Source organism: Danio aesculapii, chromosome 19, assembly GCF_903798145.1.
Source record: "Danio aesculapii chromosome 19, fDanAes4.1, whole genome shotgun sequence".
Classification (NCBI taxonomy): Eukaryota; Metazoa; Chordata; class Actinopteri; order Cypriniformes; family Danionidae; genus Danio; species Danio aesculapii.
The window spans coordinates 31,980,322-32,002,037 of NC_079453.1; the positions used below are offsets into that span (position 1 = coordinate 31,980,322).

Sequence of the window (21,716 nt, forward strand, 5' to 3'; positions counted from 1 at the left end):
AAAAATCTTCATAAGAAACAGAGTTATCCTGAAAACCCACACAATTTGAGGTGCCATTGACGTCAGTATGGGCTAACAATGTGGGAAATGTTATGTCTCGAAGTTTAAACAAGCAGCAAAGATAATAGAAACGTTAGCATGCTCTAAAGATATGTTCACATGGCCTTGGTGGCCTTTGATGAACTATGAAATGTTCAGTTAAAAACAATTTGCATGATGAGACGGTTATAAATATGAACTGAATAGATAATACACCTTTAATAAGTCTGATGCTAATGTCATCATGTTCACATCAAATGTTATGCAGCAGTAAGTCCAATTTAGTATCCTTCAAATTATGCATACTTTTGTAACATCATGTACTCTAAAATTGCTTAATTCCTTCAGACTGTCATAGTGACTTCGCTAAAAATCAGCTTGCATTACATCAGTTGTTGAAAACGTTTCACGTGTCAAAACCCTACATTCCCACCACCATTACTTCACAAGAACTCTCTCCAGACAGGAACAGCGAGTGCTAAACCTGCTAGAACTTGTTAAATTCAAAGGTCTGACATGCAGAACAGGTTCAGCCAGCGAAACTTCGCTTTCTTGTATAGCTCTGACAGTTGAGGAAAAGAAAAGATAGCTGTGCAGCTATTGTGTCATACAGTCATGTTTCACATGCTTCATTGAGAGGTAATACAAGAATTATGAACACAAAACAAATCTGACCCATTTCCATAAACCAAATAGAGGATCTTAAACTATAGAAGTGCCCAAAAACAGGTGACTGATATTGTACAATAGACAAAAATAGTCATGAAACCATGCAAGCGAAAACATATTACAACCCATTCTGAAATGCAAATTGTTTTGGCAAATTTTAGGAAATTTAGCAAATTTTTTGGCAAATTTTTACGAATAAGACAATAATCTGATTAAGAGTCTATCATGTAAACTGCGATTTAATTATCTTTATCCAACTAAAGTCATATTCAAACTAAACCGAAATCGAATTAAGATGGAGTATTCTTATTTTAGTCGCATTATTGAAGTGCTCTACAGACATGTTACCGTTTTGTAGTACTTTTGCGACAGGATGCACACACTGCAGTTGTCAGGCATTTGACGACCAACAAATGGTAATGGCTTCAAGCAAAGAGAGCACATTTTGGTGCGAGCGGGAAATGATGATTATCCTTTCTTTCAGTACGTCCGAGTTTGTTGCGGGGACATAAATGAAAAGTTAGTAAATTAAACTCAATAGTATCTGACTGAAGAGGTGGCTTGTTGCTTGAGAGTTTGTATCCACTTTTGTCTGTTTGCATGAATAGTGTGAGAAATCAACTGCAGTTGAACTTGTCGCAAAATTAAAAACGAAACGCCCAAAATCACATATGGTGCAATGACAAAGACGAAATGGAGGAGACTAGTGTCGAATGGTGACAATGACGTTAATCGAAGTACTGTAACGTAAAACGGAATCATAAAAAAGACGCATAAAAGACGTGCGAATAAAGCACTGTTTCCATCCAACAAGTAAAATTGCCACTTCCTGATTATCTGCCGCCAAGTATCAACAGTAAAAACTGAATTTACTGCAGTAGAAGCTGCGTGAATCTGTTCTTCATTTAATTATTGACTTGCACCTCAGAAGGCAATCCTGACATGCGAAGAACACGTGGTGCGGTTTGAAGGTGTGAGACGTGGAGCTCAAACGCTCTTGATTCTGGAGGTAATTAATAATAATGACACTAATACTGAAACGATTAAGGCGTTTTAGAATGACCAAAACAACATTTCAGATGTTTTACAATATGCTCAGCCTGCTGGTTTGTCCGTTCACACACATTTTTATCACCACATGATCTCTTATAACAAAATCAGATGACCTTTTTTTAATGCACATACTGGAATTTGTTTGGTAAAAGTGTTTCCATCATAGTTTATGTGCATCTTTTCTTATCGAATAAGAAGTTTATCCTACTCAGTTAGGCGCATATGTTTTTTATGCGCATTTTCTAAATTTATGCACATCTTGGCGTTTCCATCAACCATTTTTTTATGTGCACATCCACAATGCGCATAAAAATAGGTGGATGGAAACGTAGCTATTGTCTTGTTCTATAAAGTACATATAAGCCATAGCCAGGTGATGCAATAATCAACTTAGCATGTTCGTAATTTATTTATGAGTTCATTTTGAAATGTCCTATTATAAAGCAAAGAGATCTACCTGCTGTCTTTGATCATCTTCTCGTTGAAACGCATGTGAAAATCTTTAAGCTCATCAATCAGCCCAAGAGACAACATCTGATCCACACGCTTGTCCAATCTCTCATCCAGAACTACAGGAGAGTGCAAAGAAAAAAAGTAAGAACACCCAATACATGTTACAGAATTGCTCAATATTGGTTAGCTACCATTTGTTTTGCCATTCAGCCAGAAGATGCAAGGGTCCTGAAACCGCAAGGGACCCCCAAGACAATCTCCTCCATCCTGTCCTCGTTGCTCCTCCAAAAGTCGACTATGCGGAACTCCGGTGTCCATATACACCTGCAGACTCCTGTCGATAAATTATCCAATCAATGGACCATCTACATAGAATCAAAATGGCAAATGATTTTAATTAAAATGACAATGCCTTTCTCCAACACACAAAGATTTTCCTCATACCAAATAACCTCTCACGTGAACGTATTATTTGGAAAGAGCACACCACATACCAAACAAGAACATGATCTACTGCAAACAACAACAAGTACAGTTCTGTCACGCTAAAGAGAAAATGCTTGGGAATTCATCGAGCTTGTCGTTTCTTTAAAAGCAACTGATATCAGGTGGAGACATCAGCACTCTGAATGGTGGGAGAGAAGCTCAGCAATACTGCAGACGCAGTGGCACACAGGTTGGCATCAATTAACCAAGTACACAGTGCTCACAAGAGGTGCTAATCGGCCCCCTGATACCAATCAAACACCAATTGAAGCATGTGAAAATGTGTAACACGCTTGGAAGCCACAGCAGCTCTCCCACACAGGTGGAAAAATAGATGCAGCCCAACAAAAGCGAAAAATTTATGATGGCAAGACAGTATTCAAGTTCCCTTCAACTCTGCTTCTTTGTGAGAAAGTGTGAGAGGCAAAACTAAATAGCATTTCCTGAAAGAGAAATCAATGATAGTAGTAAACAGGGTGAGGTGGTCAAAAATCTGGGCTGTTATTTAAAGAGAGTGTGGGTTCAAGTGCCATGAACTACCACCACTGCGCTGTTGAGAAATTTGACTTGACGGCCATAATTTTAAAATCTCTGAATTAGTTCTACAAACATTCATGCAAAGTCAAGACTATATTCTAGATGTTCTATGACAAATACATTACATAAAGCCCAATGCAAACTTAGATTTTCTTCTGCTTACGCTAAGGCAGGGGTGCCCAAACTTGGTCCTGGAAGGCCGGTGTCCTGAAGAGTTTAGCTCCAACTTGCCTCAACACACCTGCCTGGAAGGTTCTAGTATGCCTACACAGAGCTTGATTATCTGGTTCATGTGTATAATTGGGGTTGAAGCTAAAATCTGCTGCACACCGGCCCTCTACGACAGAGTTTGGGCACCCCTTTGCTTAAGCCGCAGTCACACTGCACTTTTCGCCCCATAGACTTCCATTCATACATATGCGAATGCGACAGACTGGAAACGCAAGCTCGTGAGACCAAGAGTGGTATACATCAAGATTTAGATAGAAGCATTCAAACTTTTTTTTTCCCCAAATAAACCCTACCAAATCACACCAGAGTTTGTTTTAATAAAACCAACTTTCTGTAAACGCCTTGCTTTATCACAAAAGTAAATACCTTGCAATCTTTCGTGTATCATGAGGGTGCAAGATGGCCGCCATGTCAGGATCCACCTCCATCAACCGTCTGTGAAGATCAGGACCACCCAGCTTTTCAAGCCCCGCCCTTGAATCAGCACCACCACCTCTTTCTGGCTCTGTGTCACTCCCCTGCTGATTTTCAGACAGAGGAGGACTCGATTAGATCATCTCTGCCAATAGATGCACAAAATTCTACTTAATATTACTAAATCGGGCGTTATGGTCAGTGCAGTTAGTGACTGTATTATAATCAATAACAATACTTGTTTAGCGCAAAAGTTCGTAACATACCAAATTGTAAAACACTAAATCCTTCCTATAAAATGTTCTGCCTTTTGGCTTTGTTTTGTTTGTTTGCTCATTACTACACCCATATGCAGCGCAAGTCAGATTGTCTTTAGTCTTGACTAGTGCGGTTGAATGACTTTTGTCCTGGGAGCACTGTACTAATGTGGCAGCGCTATTGACGCATGCTCAGAGTCCGTATGCGAGATCTAGTGTATATATCTATGGTTTTACGCTTGAACAACTGAACGCGCAAGTCTATTAATCTAACTGTATTTTAACTATATAACAACATTGATGCTGTGAAAGGAACCTTATGAAATTGAAAACGATCAAACCTTTCACCAGACGTTTATCATTGGCTGAAAAACACTAACTGTGCATAAACCCCATTGATTAAACACAAGAAACACTAAAATCAACATTTACCCCAGTGTCGATGAGCACTTTCCACAAAATGGACTCAATGTAGTAGTTTGTGCCTCCAACAATGATGGGCAGCTTCTTCCGATGATGCATGTCTTCTATGTAGCATATTAAGGAAGTCAGACATCTCCCAGACAAGAAATTAATTTTTCAAATAAACATCCTTTGACGCCACACAGTTACAAGCAATGCATAAATTATGCACAAAGATCATACGTGTGCAACCATATTGGGTTATACTGCAAAGTGCACCACTGCTTGAAATGCAATACCATACTCTCAGATCTATAGCCACACCAACAATAATGTCCAGGCTTGGTGCCATGAGAGGGCAGTTGGTTCAACATGGCTGCCGGGTCTCTGTTAAAGACTGTAATAAATGGCATCGCCAAGGAGCAATTTGATAACTGCTTCAATACGAGAAAACGCATCAGCACTCCCACTCACTCGAGACGGTCAAACACACACTCTCAGACACACTTCCAGGTCACATGCATCAAAATCAAAGTAGCCCGGCAGCACAAAGAAACTCACCCAACCCCACCCACGTCGCTGTGATCCTTGGGGATGGAGGTGGAGAAAATGAAAATTAGGAGGAGAGAAGGGAGTGAGAGACAGCGTGTGGAAAAGGGTGGGGAACAGACTGCATGAGATTTAAGTCGTGTTTAAGGATCTCTAAATGGATGCAATTGAATAACTCTAGATTTATTTTCATTTCTTCATATTCTTGGACCTGGAATACACCAAAACTACAATATTTGGTTTTTCTGTGATTTATATTGTGAAAATAACTTTAATTTTTGCCAGAGTAGATATATTTGCAAAAACTAAATCATTCTAGATTGTGTGGATTTAGTTGGGGATGAATTTAAAAATTATCTTAATGTTTTGTTTTTTTTTGGAGAAAAACCTTTTTGGGGCTTAATTTAAGAAAGCCTCAACAGTAATGAATACATATTTTTAGTTCAAGAGAAAAAATATTACTGAAATACATTTTAGGTTTGTCACGATACTGGAATTTGATACCACTTGGTACTGTCCATTTCCTGCGACCATTTGAGCACTGTGGAGCACATTCTTAAACACTACTGATTTGTCATTGTGTTCACGTTCTCAACAGAAATGACTGTGATTGGCCATGAAGGCACTGTTTCACTAAACTCAACGTTGTTTACTGAGTGTAACAACAGATACAGAGACACTGGAGCGGTTCAAAGTCACATTGTTCAGCTGGTTTGTCTGTGGTTACACTCAGTAAACAGCTGTGAATTCGGTGAACCGATGACCTTCACGACCAATCACAGTCATTTCTGTTGAGCACGTGAACACAATGGCAAATTAGCTATGTTTAAGAATGGATGTTTTTTAATTTAAGTACCGATTGGTATCGAATTCCAGTATCGTGACAACACTAGTACATTTTAGATAAATTGTCCTGCTTATTCTACTTCAACATTCAGTTGAGCATTTATAGACCATACTTTCACTGTTCTTTACTTGAATTCAATAATTAAATTACATTTTGATTTTTAAAACCAAAATATGAAACAAAATGTAATAAAATATTGTACAATTAAAACTTGCACAGAAATTAAACAAAAACTTAAACATGTGCCAATGATAAAATTTAACTTTATTACATTTCATTTGAAATTAAATCCACAAACTTAAATGTGTCAAGCACTGTGATACCTGGTCGACTACAGCCCCTTTCACAGGATACCGGTAAATATCCAGAAAATGTCCGAAACGACTTTACCGGTACATTAAAAAAAAAAGCGCTGTTCACACAGGCAAGGACGTTCCGGAATTTTTCCGGAAAAGACTATTCACACATCCATTCCAAAATTCAGGTAAATTAAGACATCATTAATCAGAAATGGCCTCTAAACGGTTGCGTACATCTCTAATATCAACACATTTCTAGATTCCCATTGTTGTACATCTCTGCTGTGTGACTGGCTCTTAGATCAATATAAAGTAAAAAGCCCAGAGCTTATCATTGTTATTAACATGAATTTTATAGCGATTCGATATAACATCGTTTATCGACCCAGCCCTAATTCAAAGGCTTTCATTTTCATAAAAAGCGTCTGAATGTTCTGATTGGCTGGAGTAGATGTCTCACGTCAGCACATTCTAATAGTAAATGTGTCCTTTCTGGCAAATTCTCGGTAATGTAACAACTTCTCTTTCTGGAAAATTGCAGAATGAATTTACCGTAATTTTTAAAAAAAAGGCCTGTTCATACATGATCCCTTACTGGCAATTTTGCGGAAAAGTCTGTGTGTGAAAGGGGCTTATAATTCCCATTTGACCTTGCATATTCTTGCATAACACTTGCAGATTTAATTTTTAAATCTGCAAAATTTACTTGACTAATATTTACGCCGTTGCTTCATTCTTACACAAAATTGTGCTTTTGATTTAAAGCATAAAGCTCAGAATGTTCATTTTCTCATATCTTACAAAGCTCTTGCTTTACTTTTCAACTAAATTTGACAGTCACACTATGCCACTATACGAAATGTCAACTTTATTTTGCTATATCTCATAATCTTAAATGTGATTGTTACTTCTGATTAACCTCAGAGTCTTATGTGTGCTGTACAGTAGGCATTGTTGCTCTTCAGCATGGAAGCAGGACCAGCGTTCTCATCTTCCGCCACTCCTCAACTGCTGTGCATGAATGTCTGAGGCGTCTGCGGCAGTGCTCCTCCAGACACACACACCAAGAGAGAGAGAGAGAGAGAGAGACCCACCCCACCTCCTCACAGCATCTCCCTCAGCTATTAATATCCTCCTCATCTCTCCGCAAACATCTGCAGCAGACGGGCGGGGAAAACGAGGACAGCGACGCGTCTTTCTCCGTCTCTGCTACACGCATTTCTAGTTATGCCCTTGCATTTACTGAAAGAGCATATCGAGAGAGTACAACCCAGCGCCCACTCAGAAAATGCCAGAGCCATTCATGTGGTGCACTGGGAAATGCCACATTCCACAAAAGACGCAAAAATTTAAAGATTGGGATTTGCATTCAAACAAGGCCGCAGTCTTCACAAAAGCCGTGTCACTGATGTCAGAGAGGCGACGACATTTTAAAAGAACAATTACTGAGAACGATCATTAAGAAGTTTGCAGATCACATATTAAATGGCTGAGAAAGGGACCATTAATTTTATCCGCAGGGACTAAATAAAAAGCATTTATATATAGAAGGGCCCGTCAACTAAATGAATTTCTACAACCATTAATTATGGAGAGCATAGATTGGGCATATTGGTCAACTAGTCATCCAGCCAACTAGGATTGGGCGATATTGCAAAAAAAAAAAAAAAAAATTCTCAAGATATCATGTTTCATATGATTCAATATCGATAATTATTTAATATTTTTTAACAATACATTTAGGAATATTAGGATTTTTTTTGTAATTCAACCACTTTTATTTTAATTTACCAACATTACTAAGGCAAATAGTTTTAATAATCAAAAATATAAATGTTGAAATACCTCATCTCTTTATAATAAAATAAACATAAGTGTTAAAGAGACTCTTAAACTTGACAAGTAAATTGTTACAAAGTTTGTGCAATTGTAAAGGTAGATCAACATCTGTAAGGTGTCAATAATAATGATACAGTAAACCTCAAACTCTGTACACAACCAATTATGATAATCAAATCTGAGCTTTCAAGTAATGGCCCATTTCCACTGAGTGGTACAGTACGGTTCGGTACGCTTTTATGGCCGTTTCCACTGTCAAAAGGCGTACCGAACCATACGATACCACTTTTTAGGCACCCTTTCGAAAGGCACCCTTTAGTCATTAAAGATCATGTCCTGAGCATCTGATTTAACCTAAGAGCTTGTGTGCTTTTATTTTCTCCACCCCGCTGCGCGTGATGAAAGACAGTGACAAGGCGCATATGTTGACTTTTTGTAAAGTATAGGCTACTATAGCATATAACAATTTTGTTGCTTACATATGATATTGCATTAATTTGCATAAATGTTTTATAAGCTTTAAAATGAATGCCTCAGTTTGGTGCGGAGTTATCATTATACAAAAATCAAGAAAATCTTTGCATTTGTTTGATTCGTAGATTAGGCTAGGCCATTTTAAAAAAAGGATATTTTATAAGAACTATTAATAACTGTATTTTTCCAAATGGAAAAAAAGGTTAGTTTGTTGGTAATTCATTAAAACTATAGCCTATTTGTTGTCTTTATGAGTGGTGCAAGAGCGAGCGCTGATGGAGAGAAAATACAGACACTCCGACTTCTGAAATATTTCAGAAAGTTTTGTTTTGCGGCTTGTTTCTGCAATTGTGTAAATAAAAGGAGGTGTTTAAGACGCGGATCCAAGACAGAGGCAATCAGCATTAACGCTAGTTTGGCATCGACTCGTCTGTGTCAAACTGTGACCAGCAATATCCTTTTATTTTGCTTCTTTGACAAAAGTCTGTAGACACGTGTGGTTGCAGGTGTTACCATTCCGTGAGTTAACAAATATGTGTTGCACATTTATGCTGGCAAATCTTTAAAAAAATAATCTTTTTTCAATCATTTAACTGATACCATTAATCGGTTAAAAACGCACCCTTTCAGTAAACAGATCATCAGTTATTATGAACATCTCTACCCAAAACGCACAAAAATAGGTGGGTGGAAACATAGCTAATGTTGCTCTGAGATGCATTAATGTTCTGCTTCAGGTTTGTCTAGAACTATGTTCATTAGCATAACAGGAGGGAAAAAGTACACTCTGTGTATCTCATGACTGACTTGTTAAAAAATAACCAGACATTTCTACATGAATCAAGCACAGACATGATAAAAAAAATAAACTTATATAGTTTCATCCACTCAAGCAGACTCTTGAATTTGATTCTGAATCCTGTATTAACAAAGGATATGAGAGAAAGTGCTTTGTTCCTGAAGTCCACCACTGTGTATCCACTAACCAATGGATCCACGAAGCTGATCATATGATGGTGACATTGGGCTTGCTCCTCCTCGGTAACCTTGTTGGTGATGATATCCAGCCCTTTGTAAACCTGCAATGAGAAACCAATCAGACGATATAAAACAACGAAGGTTAATCCAGGAAATAAAGGCTAAAACTCTCCTTGGAGAAGAATTGCGAATATCACATGCTTCGTAGACCACATAACTGTTTGTGCTTGACTCATCATGACATGATCACTGCATGAATCCTTAAAAAGGCCCAATTTTAAATGCTGGGACCAGTGGGACAGAGGTAAAACAGGTCACTGGCACTTCTTTGCCTTGTCCTACATATCTACTGTCACAATTCTATTGTTCGGTTTGATTAATACATAAAAGCAGATGTTAGCATGTAACAAAATGGAGAGAGATGCATCTACAAACATAACAGGAAAGAATAGGACTGTGTTATTTGAATAAGAACCTCTTTTCTAATCCAAAACCCAAGTTATGTGGCAACAGTCTTTAAATGGTCACCATAAAAGCATGGTTCTTTGGTCACTCAAGAGCGTCAACAGGACTTTATTATCAAGGGCATGCATGCATGTCCAAAGCTAAACTCAGACCAGCTTACGGTAACTCTGCTGCCCTTGCGTGCTGATTTCGGCAAGTTAGGAAGAAACGCTACTGAATTATTAATATCTTCTCCCCTGTGCTCTCTACAGGACATCCCTGCCAGCAAAATCTTAGCGAGGTGAATGGGGAGAACAACATATGAGGAGAGACAGGCCATACTCTCCCTATTGCAGTATGGTAAACACTAATTAAGAGAAGCGATTATAAAACACGCAGAAAGTCTTAACAATCGCTCCAGAACTTGGCATGGTACTTCAATTCTGGTTTTTACAGTGCAAATAAAATGGCTGCTTTTCAGAGCCAGCCCTCTTGAACGCAATAGTTCGCCTTTACTGGCCTCTAACTCTGTGAAAACTTGGAATCAATAACAGCTGGTTTTCAATCTTGAAATAAAAACACAATGCAGCTTTGGACCGCTACGCTTGTTAAGATGGTTTTAAAGCAGGGAGTTTACCAACAGGCTCATGACATTTCATAACTGTGGATCTTGGGTACAGAATGTAACATTTTTTGGTCATTTTTAACAAAAACAAACTGGTGGTTATAGGGCAAGACAAGTTATTGAATATGTTAAAGGGCTCGCAAACGTGATTAAGCAAACCTGTGAATGTCATGACCATCTTATCGAGGAAGCACAGCTCTATGATCAATAGTAAATCTCCAAATGAGGCCAGAGGTTTTCTTGTGCGGAAACTCCAAATATTCTGCGAAGATTAACGGTATTCTACCATGGGCTTGTTAAGTGTCATGCAAAGTGGCTACCGAGTCCAAGCGCTCTACTCTCCTGTCGAACCGTATGTGGAGGCTCAACAAATGGTAATAATAAACATTTTCAAAGTGCTGTAATACTTTTGAAAATCATGATCTATACATCATGCCTAATATCAGACAGCCAGAAAGAGATTCATTGTTTATATATTGTTAAAATATTGATGCAGCAAGTCCAGAGACTGTCGTGTACAGCATGAATTTCTATAAGATTTACTTTTTTTTTTACATGCATTTTTTTAATTTATCTTTGCTATTTGGGCTTATTAGAATCTAATTAGAATAAAAACCTAAGTATCATCCTTTGATACGATCTACTTTTAGAGAAAAATAATGTCCATATATGTGGACTTGTGGTCCGAATTTACATAACACTTTTTCTTGAATTTTTTTAAATGCATAGTCAACTTGCTTTGACTATCAGAGAGTAAAAACTAATTTTCTTGGACAGTTAAAAATAGTGTTTAGGACATTTCATATGCTGCAAATCAGCTGCAGGATGACACCGTATGTCTGTAACAAAATATAAAACATTCAAAGTATTTTAAATAGCCACTTAAGAGCTAATGTGCGGTCTACGTATGTGCACACTCAAGCCCTAAGAGGTTATGGTGTGATATGACTAAAAAGTGGTCATGAACAAATTATTTTTTTTAATTCAAACTAGTAGGAGCTTGGATTTGGAAACAGTATCTCATACGTCTTGACTTCACAAGCGGATTCAGCTATCGCTAATACAGCTCCATTTGAAAGCACATGCTGGAGCTATACTAAAACCAGTTTTTATTGACAAGATGCACAAAAATCACCATTGATTTATCACCCAGACCTAATGTGATAAGCAAATATGCAATTACTTTTGAAAGGACAGAAATTTACTCCAAAAACACGAGCTACCCATGAAAGCATTTTAAAAGCACAAAACACCAAGGCCATTTGTAGCTTATATTAACATGAATTCTATTCAATCCAATCACAAAGTGGAGAATGTCAAATACAATGTAAATGGTCTCTAAAACATGTTGAGCATGCCCAATTTTAACCGCTATCAAATCTACCAGAAAATGCATTTGATCAAATTGCTTTCATACTGAAAACACACATGGGTCAAATGTGTTAAAATGGCCACAAAAGACCACCTGCTCAACACCTTCTGAACAAAAATGTTATGCGATGTGAAAAAGAACTTCTAAAAAAGGTATTCATACGTTGCTGCATTGTACCAAAAACATGGGATTGACTGAAATTATGCTGGCCATTCAGTTTTTGCTTGTTAGTCTTCACATTGTAAGCCACATAGCAATTTCATTAAGTCAATGGAACTCAGCCATAACACAGAGCGCTCATGGAAAAGTGATGTAGAGCTTAATAAAGAGTAATCTTAATTTCAGTTGGATACAGTGCCCGAGACTGTAGATTCTCAGCTCCATCATGCGTGTTGCATCAATTAGAGATCAATACAGTAAAAGTACATGGTCTGAAAGACCGGCATGCCGGAAGCCACACAGTTCAACAGCGAGGCCATATCAGGTCAGCTGACTAACAAACAAGAGTGGTGCATGGGACAATTGTCAGTGCTTCCCACACATACTTTAGTTGGGCGGGCTGCCCAGGTATATTAATGCCCATTCAAGTATATTTGGTTATCATTCGTGATCAATTAACCAGTTTAAAATCTTTAAAATCTGCCCTACACATTTCAACACTCCAACAGACTCCCGCGCTCTGCAGATCCACAGAGATGTGCCTTTTAGGCACTTAAAAAATGTGTGAAATTGAGTTGAAATATCCTAAAATGTCCGGGATTCGACTTTTGCTTTCGCTTTCTAAAGTTGTCATTATTCGTATGCATTTTTGCATTACCTTTTTATTTAAGTCTATTTTTGCTTAGATTCAGTTGACTGTGCGAAAGCAAGAAAAACATTAAATACTAAACCTAATTCTTTATTAAACGACTCTATATACTCGGAGAGGACAAAAACGACATTTTTAATGGGTGTAAAATATTTGTACACCATTAGAAATGGTTAATCAGTTAATTTGCCTTATTTTAATAATCTGCACTTTTTATTCTTGTAGTTATAATTTACAGTTTTTATTCCTTTTCACCATCATATACTTCTCCTGTGCTGTATATTTTATTAATATATTACATACTCCATACAAATCTAAAATGCTTTAGCAATACTATACAAAATGTCAAGCCAATAAAGCAACTTGAACTTGAGAGATCTGCTTTTACCCAATGGATGCACATGGCTCCTAAATAATGAAAAGAAATCCACTATTTCTCTCATGCCATTTCAACAGTCTTTATAAAAAAAAAAACTATAACCCACTGAAAAAAAAACTGTGTATAAAAGCGTCATAATAAATAAAAATATAGTCAAAAATCAAATTTTTTTGTTTGTCGCATGTGGTTTAACCATTTAAGTGCCATGGATAAAAGGAGTATTTCAATCCGGCTACCACAACAAGTATATTTTAAACCTGTGGGAAGCACTAATTTTACTAATGCTGGAACCAGAAACTGATATAGTAGGCCTTTATAAAAGATCGAAAGCATAATCATCATGAAACTGTTCTACTGAACAATTAAAAGCAATTGGCAATAATACTTTATATTTTCTTCATCATAAATTGCTTCATTTATTAAATACTGCTTTATTTATTATAGGTTACTGTCATTTGGTCTAAAGAGCTACAAGATTTTGCTGAAAACTACTACATTTGTGAATTAGAAACTTGCAAAAATTATTACAAATGAGGCGACAAGCACTGACACATCATTGAAATATTTGTTGGACAAATGTTTGTTGAAATTTGTAGGTAAGCTTATAGTTTATGAAAGGAACTGGAAATTGTATTTTTCTGAGACAATCTTAAGCTGAAAATCTACTGCATACTGCTTAGTCAGAATATTAACAGTACATAGATGTACTGTAAGTGGGACAGACAAACATGTCTTGCTTTCATCAAAACAACTAAAATAGCTGTATAAAAGACACAAAAGTTCTGCAGTTGAGAATTTAATTAACAAAAAACACCAAGTGTGCCTACCTTTTTCTTATACCTTTTATAAACGACTCTGACAGTTTACATGATCTGATAGTACACAAGTTAAAATTTCCACAGAAATACAATTAAATACAAACAATACTAATATAAGAATGTGAAGTACAGACCCAATTAGAGAAAAAAAGAATTGCAATAAATACAAGACGCAAGGTGTCATTAAGTTAATTCCTCAAAGAAAAACCTTGACTTTCACGACTAACAGGTCACAGCAAACAATCACAAAATATCTATCATATGAAAAATATATATACATGTTTTCTCTTCTCTCAAAAGGTTGTATAGAGCCCCTAGCAAGCATGAGCAGCCCACGATAAGACTACAATGACATAGAACTGACAAGAAAAAGAAAGGAGGGTTGGTGTTGTATGTGTGGGGCAAAACATTGACAGAAGGGTCTGTGAATGTCGAGCCTGGTCATGTGGCTCTTATTTGGGGCCACGTTTCTTAAGTGCTGCCGGCATTAGCAGGTTTTGTTCCCCCCGCACCCATTTATTACCCCCTTTAGTTAGGCTCTGTACCAGCCTCTCACTGCCACCAAGCCCACCCTGCAGTCAAAGCGTCCATTCCCCAGTCTTTCTTTCATTTTAATTCTCTCTAGTAGTTAACAGAACATATTTAATGTGAAGCAAACACAAACACTGCTGTGAGAAACGGAAGTACAGTTTGTTGTACATGCTGTAATGTCCTTTGCGGTCAATCAATTTACAGATTTTAAAGAGTATTTTCCTTACTGACGATCTGTGGACTGACATTTGAAATGTTCAGCAGTCCAAAAGTAGAACATATTGCCACTTGTTATTTGGGTAAAACTGATAACGTTGGCACAACTTTGCCTCAAGGCAAACTGCTTAATGCAAAACGATGGCAAGCGCCTTCAGATTTTATAAAAGAATGAGAAATGTGAACTCTGCCTTTAAGAAACATTTTGTAAACATTTTAATGTTTCATGTAAACAATGCAGATTTATACTTCTGCATCAAGTGCAAGCGTATGGTTTGGTGCAGCCTTCGCACGGTCACATAGCCCTCGCCATGGCTGACGCAGACCTCTCAAAAAATGTAACTATACGTAGCAACAACGCATAGCGCAAGCTCTATGATTGATCAGCTTGATAGTTGTGACCAGTGTGAGCGGGACTGAGAGCCGTGCAAACCCGTTGGATCGAGTGTTTACAAGTGTAGAGTCTAGTGAAGTAGCTCTAGATGGAAAATTGTTGCGTTTACCTTATCACACTTGATAAAAAGTCTGCAGAAATACTGACATTCTCCCTTTGTACATGTCATCAGAGGAAAGCCCCGCCCATTAGTGACAATCTCACCTTCATTAAGCTTAGTACAATAGCCTTGTTTTTTAATCTGTCACTATGCTGAAAATTTTGAAAAGAGGGCTGGGAGCACAATCTTTTTTGAATGTAAAGCGACAGTCAGCAAAATGGCAAAATTAGGGTCAATGATTAAAAAGGGGAGTTACAAAGAGTTATAAAACATCATTTGTCAGGTAATTTGAGCTAAAACTTCATATACATAATCTAGGGCAAAGATGCCCAAACTAGGCCCAGGGTAACCTTTGATTTGGTCCGCTAACCAATCAGAGAAGAGATGGACAAATGATGGGGAAGGTTGGGGCGAATCCCTCAGAGATCGTCATTTCTAATTGTACATAACCTTTTGTTTGTTTAATTGTTGCGCTACAAAAAAGCAAACCTGTGAATTAATAAAATTATTAAAGGGCCATGAAACCCTAAAACACTTTTTGGTGGTTGACCGATATATACATTTATTGATGCGATTAATGTTTTTTTTTTCTATACATTTTTTTTATATTATTAAATTAGAAAGTTACCATGTCAACTTGTAACATGTCAACAATAATGTAATACAGTTTGGTATATTTAGCTTCGGCCCACCACACTTAATCAAGTTTGGATTTTGGCCCTTCATTAGAAAAAGTTTGGGCACACCTGCTCCAGCAATATCAGAGACTTATTTTACATAAGGTCCTATTATAAGTCCCATTTATTGTTTAGATTGTTTAATGTCTTGTGATCATGTTACAGATGAATTTGGAATATTTTGTCAACAGACATTATCCGAGAAATGTGTGATACTTTTTTTCTTGCAAATTCTTGCAAGCTTTTAAACATGGCCACAACCTCATTTTGTAAGAATGTAAAATGTTTTATGTTAACTAACGTGATGTCCCAAACTATTTTAAAATCGATACCAAATGAAAAATGTGTCCACTAGAAACAATTGGAAATTTACACATTAAAACAATAAACAAAGTTTATTAATTCCTCTCAGCCTCACTTTTGCTTGAATTAAATTTGAACCAAGAAGCTTTCCAAACTTACTTTCTGATGAACCATGCAAAATTTCAAGCTGATTAAATGATTCTTTTGCAGATTAGCTTTCCTGTTGCGCTTGCCTTGGTTTGTCTGCTTGAGGTTGCAATGCTGAGGTCCTGCTGTCGGGTCTCATGCCCTTCCATGACTCAAATGACAGGCATCTAATCCCATGCAGCTACCCAAGTGTGTGTGTGTTTGTGTGTGCACATGTCCTAGAGAGCCAGTGTCTAACTGAAACATTATTAATGAGGACAACTGGTCCGTTGTGGGAGCAAGTGGACTCCATATTTAATATCTAAAATTTTATATTTTACAACAATAAAAGAATTTAAGTAGTAACTGTTTCAGCAGGGTGTAAGAATCCGAACACTCATCATACGCAAGAACTAAGCAGAAGACAGACGACACAGTGGTCTCAAATCCAATCTGTGTGTCTGTGGACAACAGCCCCAAACAGGGAGGGGACAGTTTTTCTTTGTGTGTGTGTATATATGAGAGCCGAAGAAAGAGGCAGACAGAAACAAGGGGGAAAGGGGGTGAACGGCAGGGTGTAGTGAATCCAGTGACCCACACAGTAAACACTCAGATGAGTCCCCAGACAATGGCTTTAGTGTTGAGCTATTAGAGCCGGCCATGGCTGATCCACACAGCACCTCAGGCCATGCACGAGACAGCTGCTCCCCGCTATTCATACAGGGGGAAGGGCCATGAAGAGGGACGATCCAAGCAGTGGCAGGATGACAGACAGCAGGACTGAAGCTTGTCTACAATTGATTTTTTTAATCATGACAACAGACTTAATACAGAAGACGATTTTTGATGATGATGATGATGAAAGCTGTGCCTGAAATTAAAGACTGTCTAGGTACAAGGTGCAGCTTGTGCAATCAATAAATAGAACACATTCTAATTGATCTGATCTATGAAAACATGGACAGAATTGAGAAACATGGAATGGACCCTATTCTCAAGCCTGTTATGATGCGTTTAACGGTCACCAGAATCTTAAATCCTTGAAAGTTTAATATTTAGATTTTTTTTAAACGTATGAACATGTATATGTATTTATGCATATATTAAATCATATTTGCTTCAAATAAAAAAAATGAATTACCGCTTGTGCGAGGTGTTTCTAATGCATAGTCTATAGACAGGACAGTAGATTTGACATTATTCTCCTCTCTGGCTGCGGTCATCAGTCTCACACAATTTTTTTTTTCTTTTTCTGAAAGTCTTTATAACATCATCATGGAGTTATTCTTTTATTATTTGAGCAAATAAGATTGTAAAAAAAATATTTGTTTCATTCTTCCATTCAATGTGCTTTATGTTTTCCCAACTATGACGACTTCTGCTACTGAGAAAGCTGGAAATGTGAAAAGAGTCTATTCATAGAAAGAGAATGCCAGAACTTGTGCATTTTAGAAGAATAAATCTAAATTCATTGAACCAAGATAATGCTAGTCTCTGTAAATCTTAACATGCAAAAAGACTTATGAAGTTTGGTTGACTGTGTAAATAAGTAATATATTTTAATCAGCTACACAAGTCATGAAGGAAAAAATTTTAACCTTTAAAATAGCATCTAAAAAGTTATGTTAAGCCCAACTCATTCATCCTTTCAAAAAAGTATTCATCACAAAATTGTCATTTAAAAAAACACTGCTTAAAGGTCCCATGAAATTAAAGTTTTTTAGATGTTAGTGTGAGTATTGTTAGTTTTTAGGATATCTGTAACATAGTGTGCTCCACAAAAGAGTTTAGAAGATATAAAACTGATATAAACATGTAAAGCTGGTAGTTTGTCACTTCTGCCTAAATGGACCAATTTTTTTTTTTTCACATCACCTCATACTTCAATCTCTCATCAAATCACAGGCAATCAAATGCTCTCTAGTGTCTGACATGCCCCGCCCCCTTCAAGACGCTTCTCATTTGCTTTGCATTTAATGCGCTTAAGCTCAACTGGCAAAGCTGTGATAAAACAAAACACTACTGGCCGTTTTAGAAAAAGGGGAGGAGCTACACTGTCCGACGCTCTTTGTGTTTTGGTTGAGATCACATCAAACCTTAAATAAAAGTGCATATTTTAAAGCACTTCATGAGAAATTGAAGACAGTTCCTGACAAGTCAAAAAGACAACAAATCAGTCGCACTTATAGATGCAATCTATATATTTTATCTATAATAGATAATGGTAACAGTATTAGGTGTTCTTGTTACACATGTTTTGTTTATGTACTACAGTAATTCCAAACAATTATGCAAAATTACAAGCAACCAACCCTAAGCACAACCTGCATTCTAACCCTAACCATACAGTATGTACATGTAATTAATGATACTCAGTAGTTAAATGAATAGTAATGCTTTAACAAGTTCTTAAAATAAAGTCGGATGCCCTGTTTCCACTAAGTGGTATGGTACAGTACACTCTTATGGCTGTTTTCACTGTTAAAAATTACCAAAAAGCAAACCATACTGTACCACTTTTTGGGTACCCTTTGAAAGGTTGGGTAATAATAAAAAAATGCATTATGATTAGTTGCAGGTGGGTCGCGGGTGGATGAGTTTAATTAATGATTTTAGCTTTGTATTTTTTAAACATTCGTTAAATATAATAGGCTATGCAACGGCTGTAAAGCGCTTTATATGAAAGTCACAAGACCGGTACCTCAAATATGAAATGTGTGTGCCAAATCGAAAGGCCGGTCAAGTCAAAGTCTGACAAGCACTTTAAGTTCTTACATTCGTCAGGACAGCAAAAAAATACCACTGGAAGTTACATGGATGATTGTGTGGACCTGTGCTGCCTTGATTTACAGTACGCCCCTTCCATGTTGTCTCTGGCAAGGGATGCACAGATTAGCTCTCTGAATATGCTGTTATTAACAAACGGTCCACGCTGACCTATCATCATGCTTAAAACAAAGAATTTGAATTATTTAAGTGAAGATCGGGTGCGGAACTGTGGATTTATATATCACATAAAATTCTGTGAGGGCGGGTGGATGATTAGTATGAAGCTGCGGATTTGAGTGACATCTCTAGCGAGCAGTTTCACTTTCTCCAGAGAACTCACGTATTGGGGTGATATAAGCACACCCAGTGCTTTTTTTTTTCAATTTAACAACATAAAAAACGGTGGACCAATTGGAGCAGTTTTCAAACTGACCACAACTTTACATAGGAGAGCGGTCACCCCGCCCACCAATATTGATTGACAGGCGTGTCATCATATCCTCAGTTCGTTGATTCACGTCCGCCATTTTCAGCGTGAGTCGAAGCGATATCACTAAAGGAACACGCTAGCTTTATTTTTAGATGCAAGGCTCATTGAGCTCAACACAAGATCAATATTCTCCACATTATCGCTCTAATCGGAATTATTGGTTGTATCTTTGGGTAGGTTTGCAAACATGTGTACTTCTCATTGAGTCTACCTTATACTTCAGCCGTTTGCATTTCTCGCGATCCCAGAAGCTCCCTGTGATCTTAAATAGCATGCGTTTTAGAATTCTAAACATAGGTTTCTTTCAGGGTATACTCAAGTCGACGGCTGGGCGTCGCTGACCGCTGCAGAAACCTATGTTTAGAATTCAAAATGCGTGGCGCGACGATTCGGTACACTTCATGTCTCTGCCGCGCCACAGAGAGTGTCTGGTGTGCCGTGTTGCGGCTTCGAGCAGCGCATCCGGTGCCTCAGTCAAAGTTAATTCAGTGTGCGTGGTTATTAGTTTCTGTGTACAAGCTCGGCACTTGAAACTAGCACACAGTGTCTGTAAAACTGTACAAGGACACAAATGATTTTGTACTCTCTGCTTGGTCTGTGTCAGAGTCGTACATGTACGACTGAATGCTGTACCTCTCGCTCAAGCTCCTTCTCTGTCTGCCTGTCAGACTCTGTTGCAAACGCAGAGCGGGTGAGCTCATGGCCCCGCCCCCCTTGTTACGTTGGCGGGAAGCCGAAACTAATTTACATGTGAAGCAACACACCCATAAATCAGCGAACTGTGGACACGCCCCCAACATGACACTTTTTAACACATTATAATCAAAAAATCTGAATCGTGTTTTAAACTGAACCTAAACTGGCACACTTTAACTTAATATTAATATTAAATCATAAAAAAAGGTAAACTATGTGCCCTTTAAATCGGCCATCTGCAATTTTTTTATCGTCCTGAATGATTGTAGCATGTCAGACTGCAAGAACATGGCTCCCATGTCACGCTGTAAGATCTCAGCTGTCAAAGTCAGACTGAACGACAATGAAAACACGCCAAACACGAAAGAAAATGCCCCCAGAGTTTGACGTCCCCCACCCGTCACACTCTCACTATCCCGCGTTCTGAAATGATTCCTAATAGTAAACACAATCAATTTGTAGTGACAATTTTGCACGCAGCATGTCTCAATAATAAAACCCCCAAAAAAACTGTTTTAGCATTTCCCCGCTGTCATTTATATTGTCGCATGGATTGCGTCATCAAATTCAGAGCTCCTATTGGTTCTTGGATTGACACTCATCGCAGCTGTAGTCAAACTGCAGGAAAGTGTCTGAAATCTTCTGACACTGCCAGAACTTCATCGGAGGAAAAATCTGATCGCAACGAGCACCAAGCGGCTGTCTGTGAACATGTCAAACCAACAATAAAAGATCACAGATCTTAAACAAGGATTTCAGGAATCTTTTAGGATTACCTAAATTTGTCTCAGATGACAAAATCGTGGCAGAAATCTCACAGTGTGAGCAGGGCTTTAGGTGCAAAAAAAAGATTACTTTAACTGGTGTGATAACCAAAAATAATTAGCATATTGCTTTATTGTATATACATGTTCAGAGGAAAAAAAGATTTTAAATTAAATTGAAAAAAGATGAAGTACGAAAGGTAACACTTTACAAAAGTCTCATTATTAAATGTTTGTGAGAAATAGCTACTTCACAGTTACATGTTAAAGTTGATACAAAAATACAACATTTGTATTAGTTATTATCTTCATTAATTCAATGATTAGTTTTTTTAAATGCATTATTAGGCATTAACTAAGGAAGTAACATCACCTAAGATTAATAAATGCTTTTGTAGTTGTCATTACATTGACTTTAGTTAAACCAATGTTAACAAATTTTTATTTTAATGTACAATGTTATTGAACAAAAAGCCAATAGTCACTAAATTCTCAATGTCATAGGCTGGATTAACATGTAAAAAACATATATGAATATAGATTACCTATCAAGTCTTAATTCATTTGGTGCTGTGATCAACAACAACTTCAAACACAAGAATCTAAATATTCTTAAAAGGCTTTCTAAAAGTTTGAATAATAAATAATTATTCACCATATTTTGAAATGCCCATGAT

The 21,716-nt window shown here is 37.4% G+C and overlaps 1 protein-coding gene across 1 annotated transcript in view; it reads right to left on the reverse strand.

Moving 5' to 3' along the window:
* The window catches only part of trit1 (tRNA isopentenyltransferase 1), a 58,780-nt gene that overhangs the window by 23,889 nt on the left and 13,175 nt on the right, over window positions 1–21,716 (reverse strand). Inside the window, exons 2-6 of the mRNA XM_056480263.1 lie at window positions 9,488–9,628; window positions 4,572–4,670; window positions 3,835–3,989; window positions 2,406–2,548; window positions 2,219–2,330 (exon numbers count right to left, since the gene is read on the reverse strand). Coding sequence (XP_056336238.1) covers window positions 2,219–2,330; window positions 2,406–2,548; window positions 3,835–3,989; window positions 4,572–4,670; window positions 9,488–9,628 — 650 coding nt within the window. The remainder of the gene's footprint in view (window positions 1–2,218; window positions 2,331–2,405; window positions 2,549–3,834; window positions 3,990–4,571; window positions 4,671–9,487; window positions 9,629–21,716) is intronic.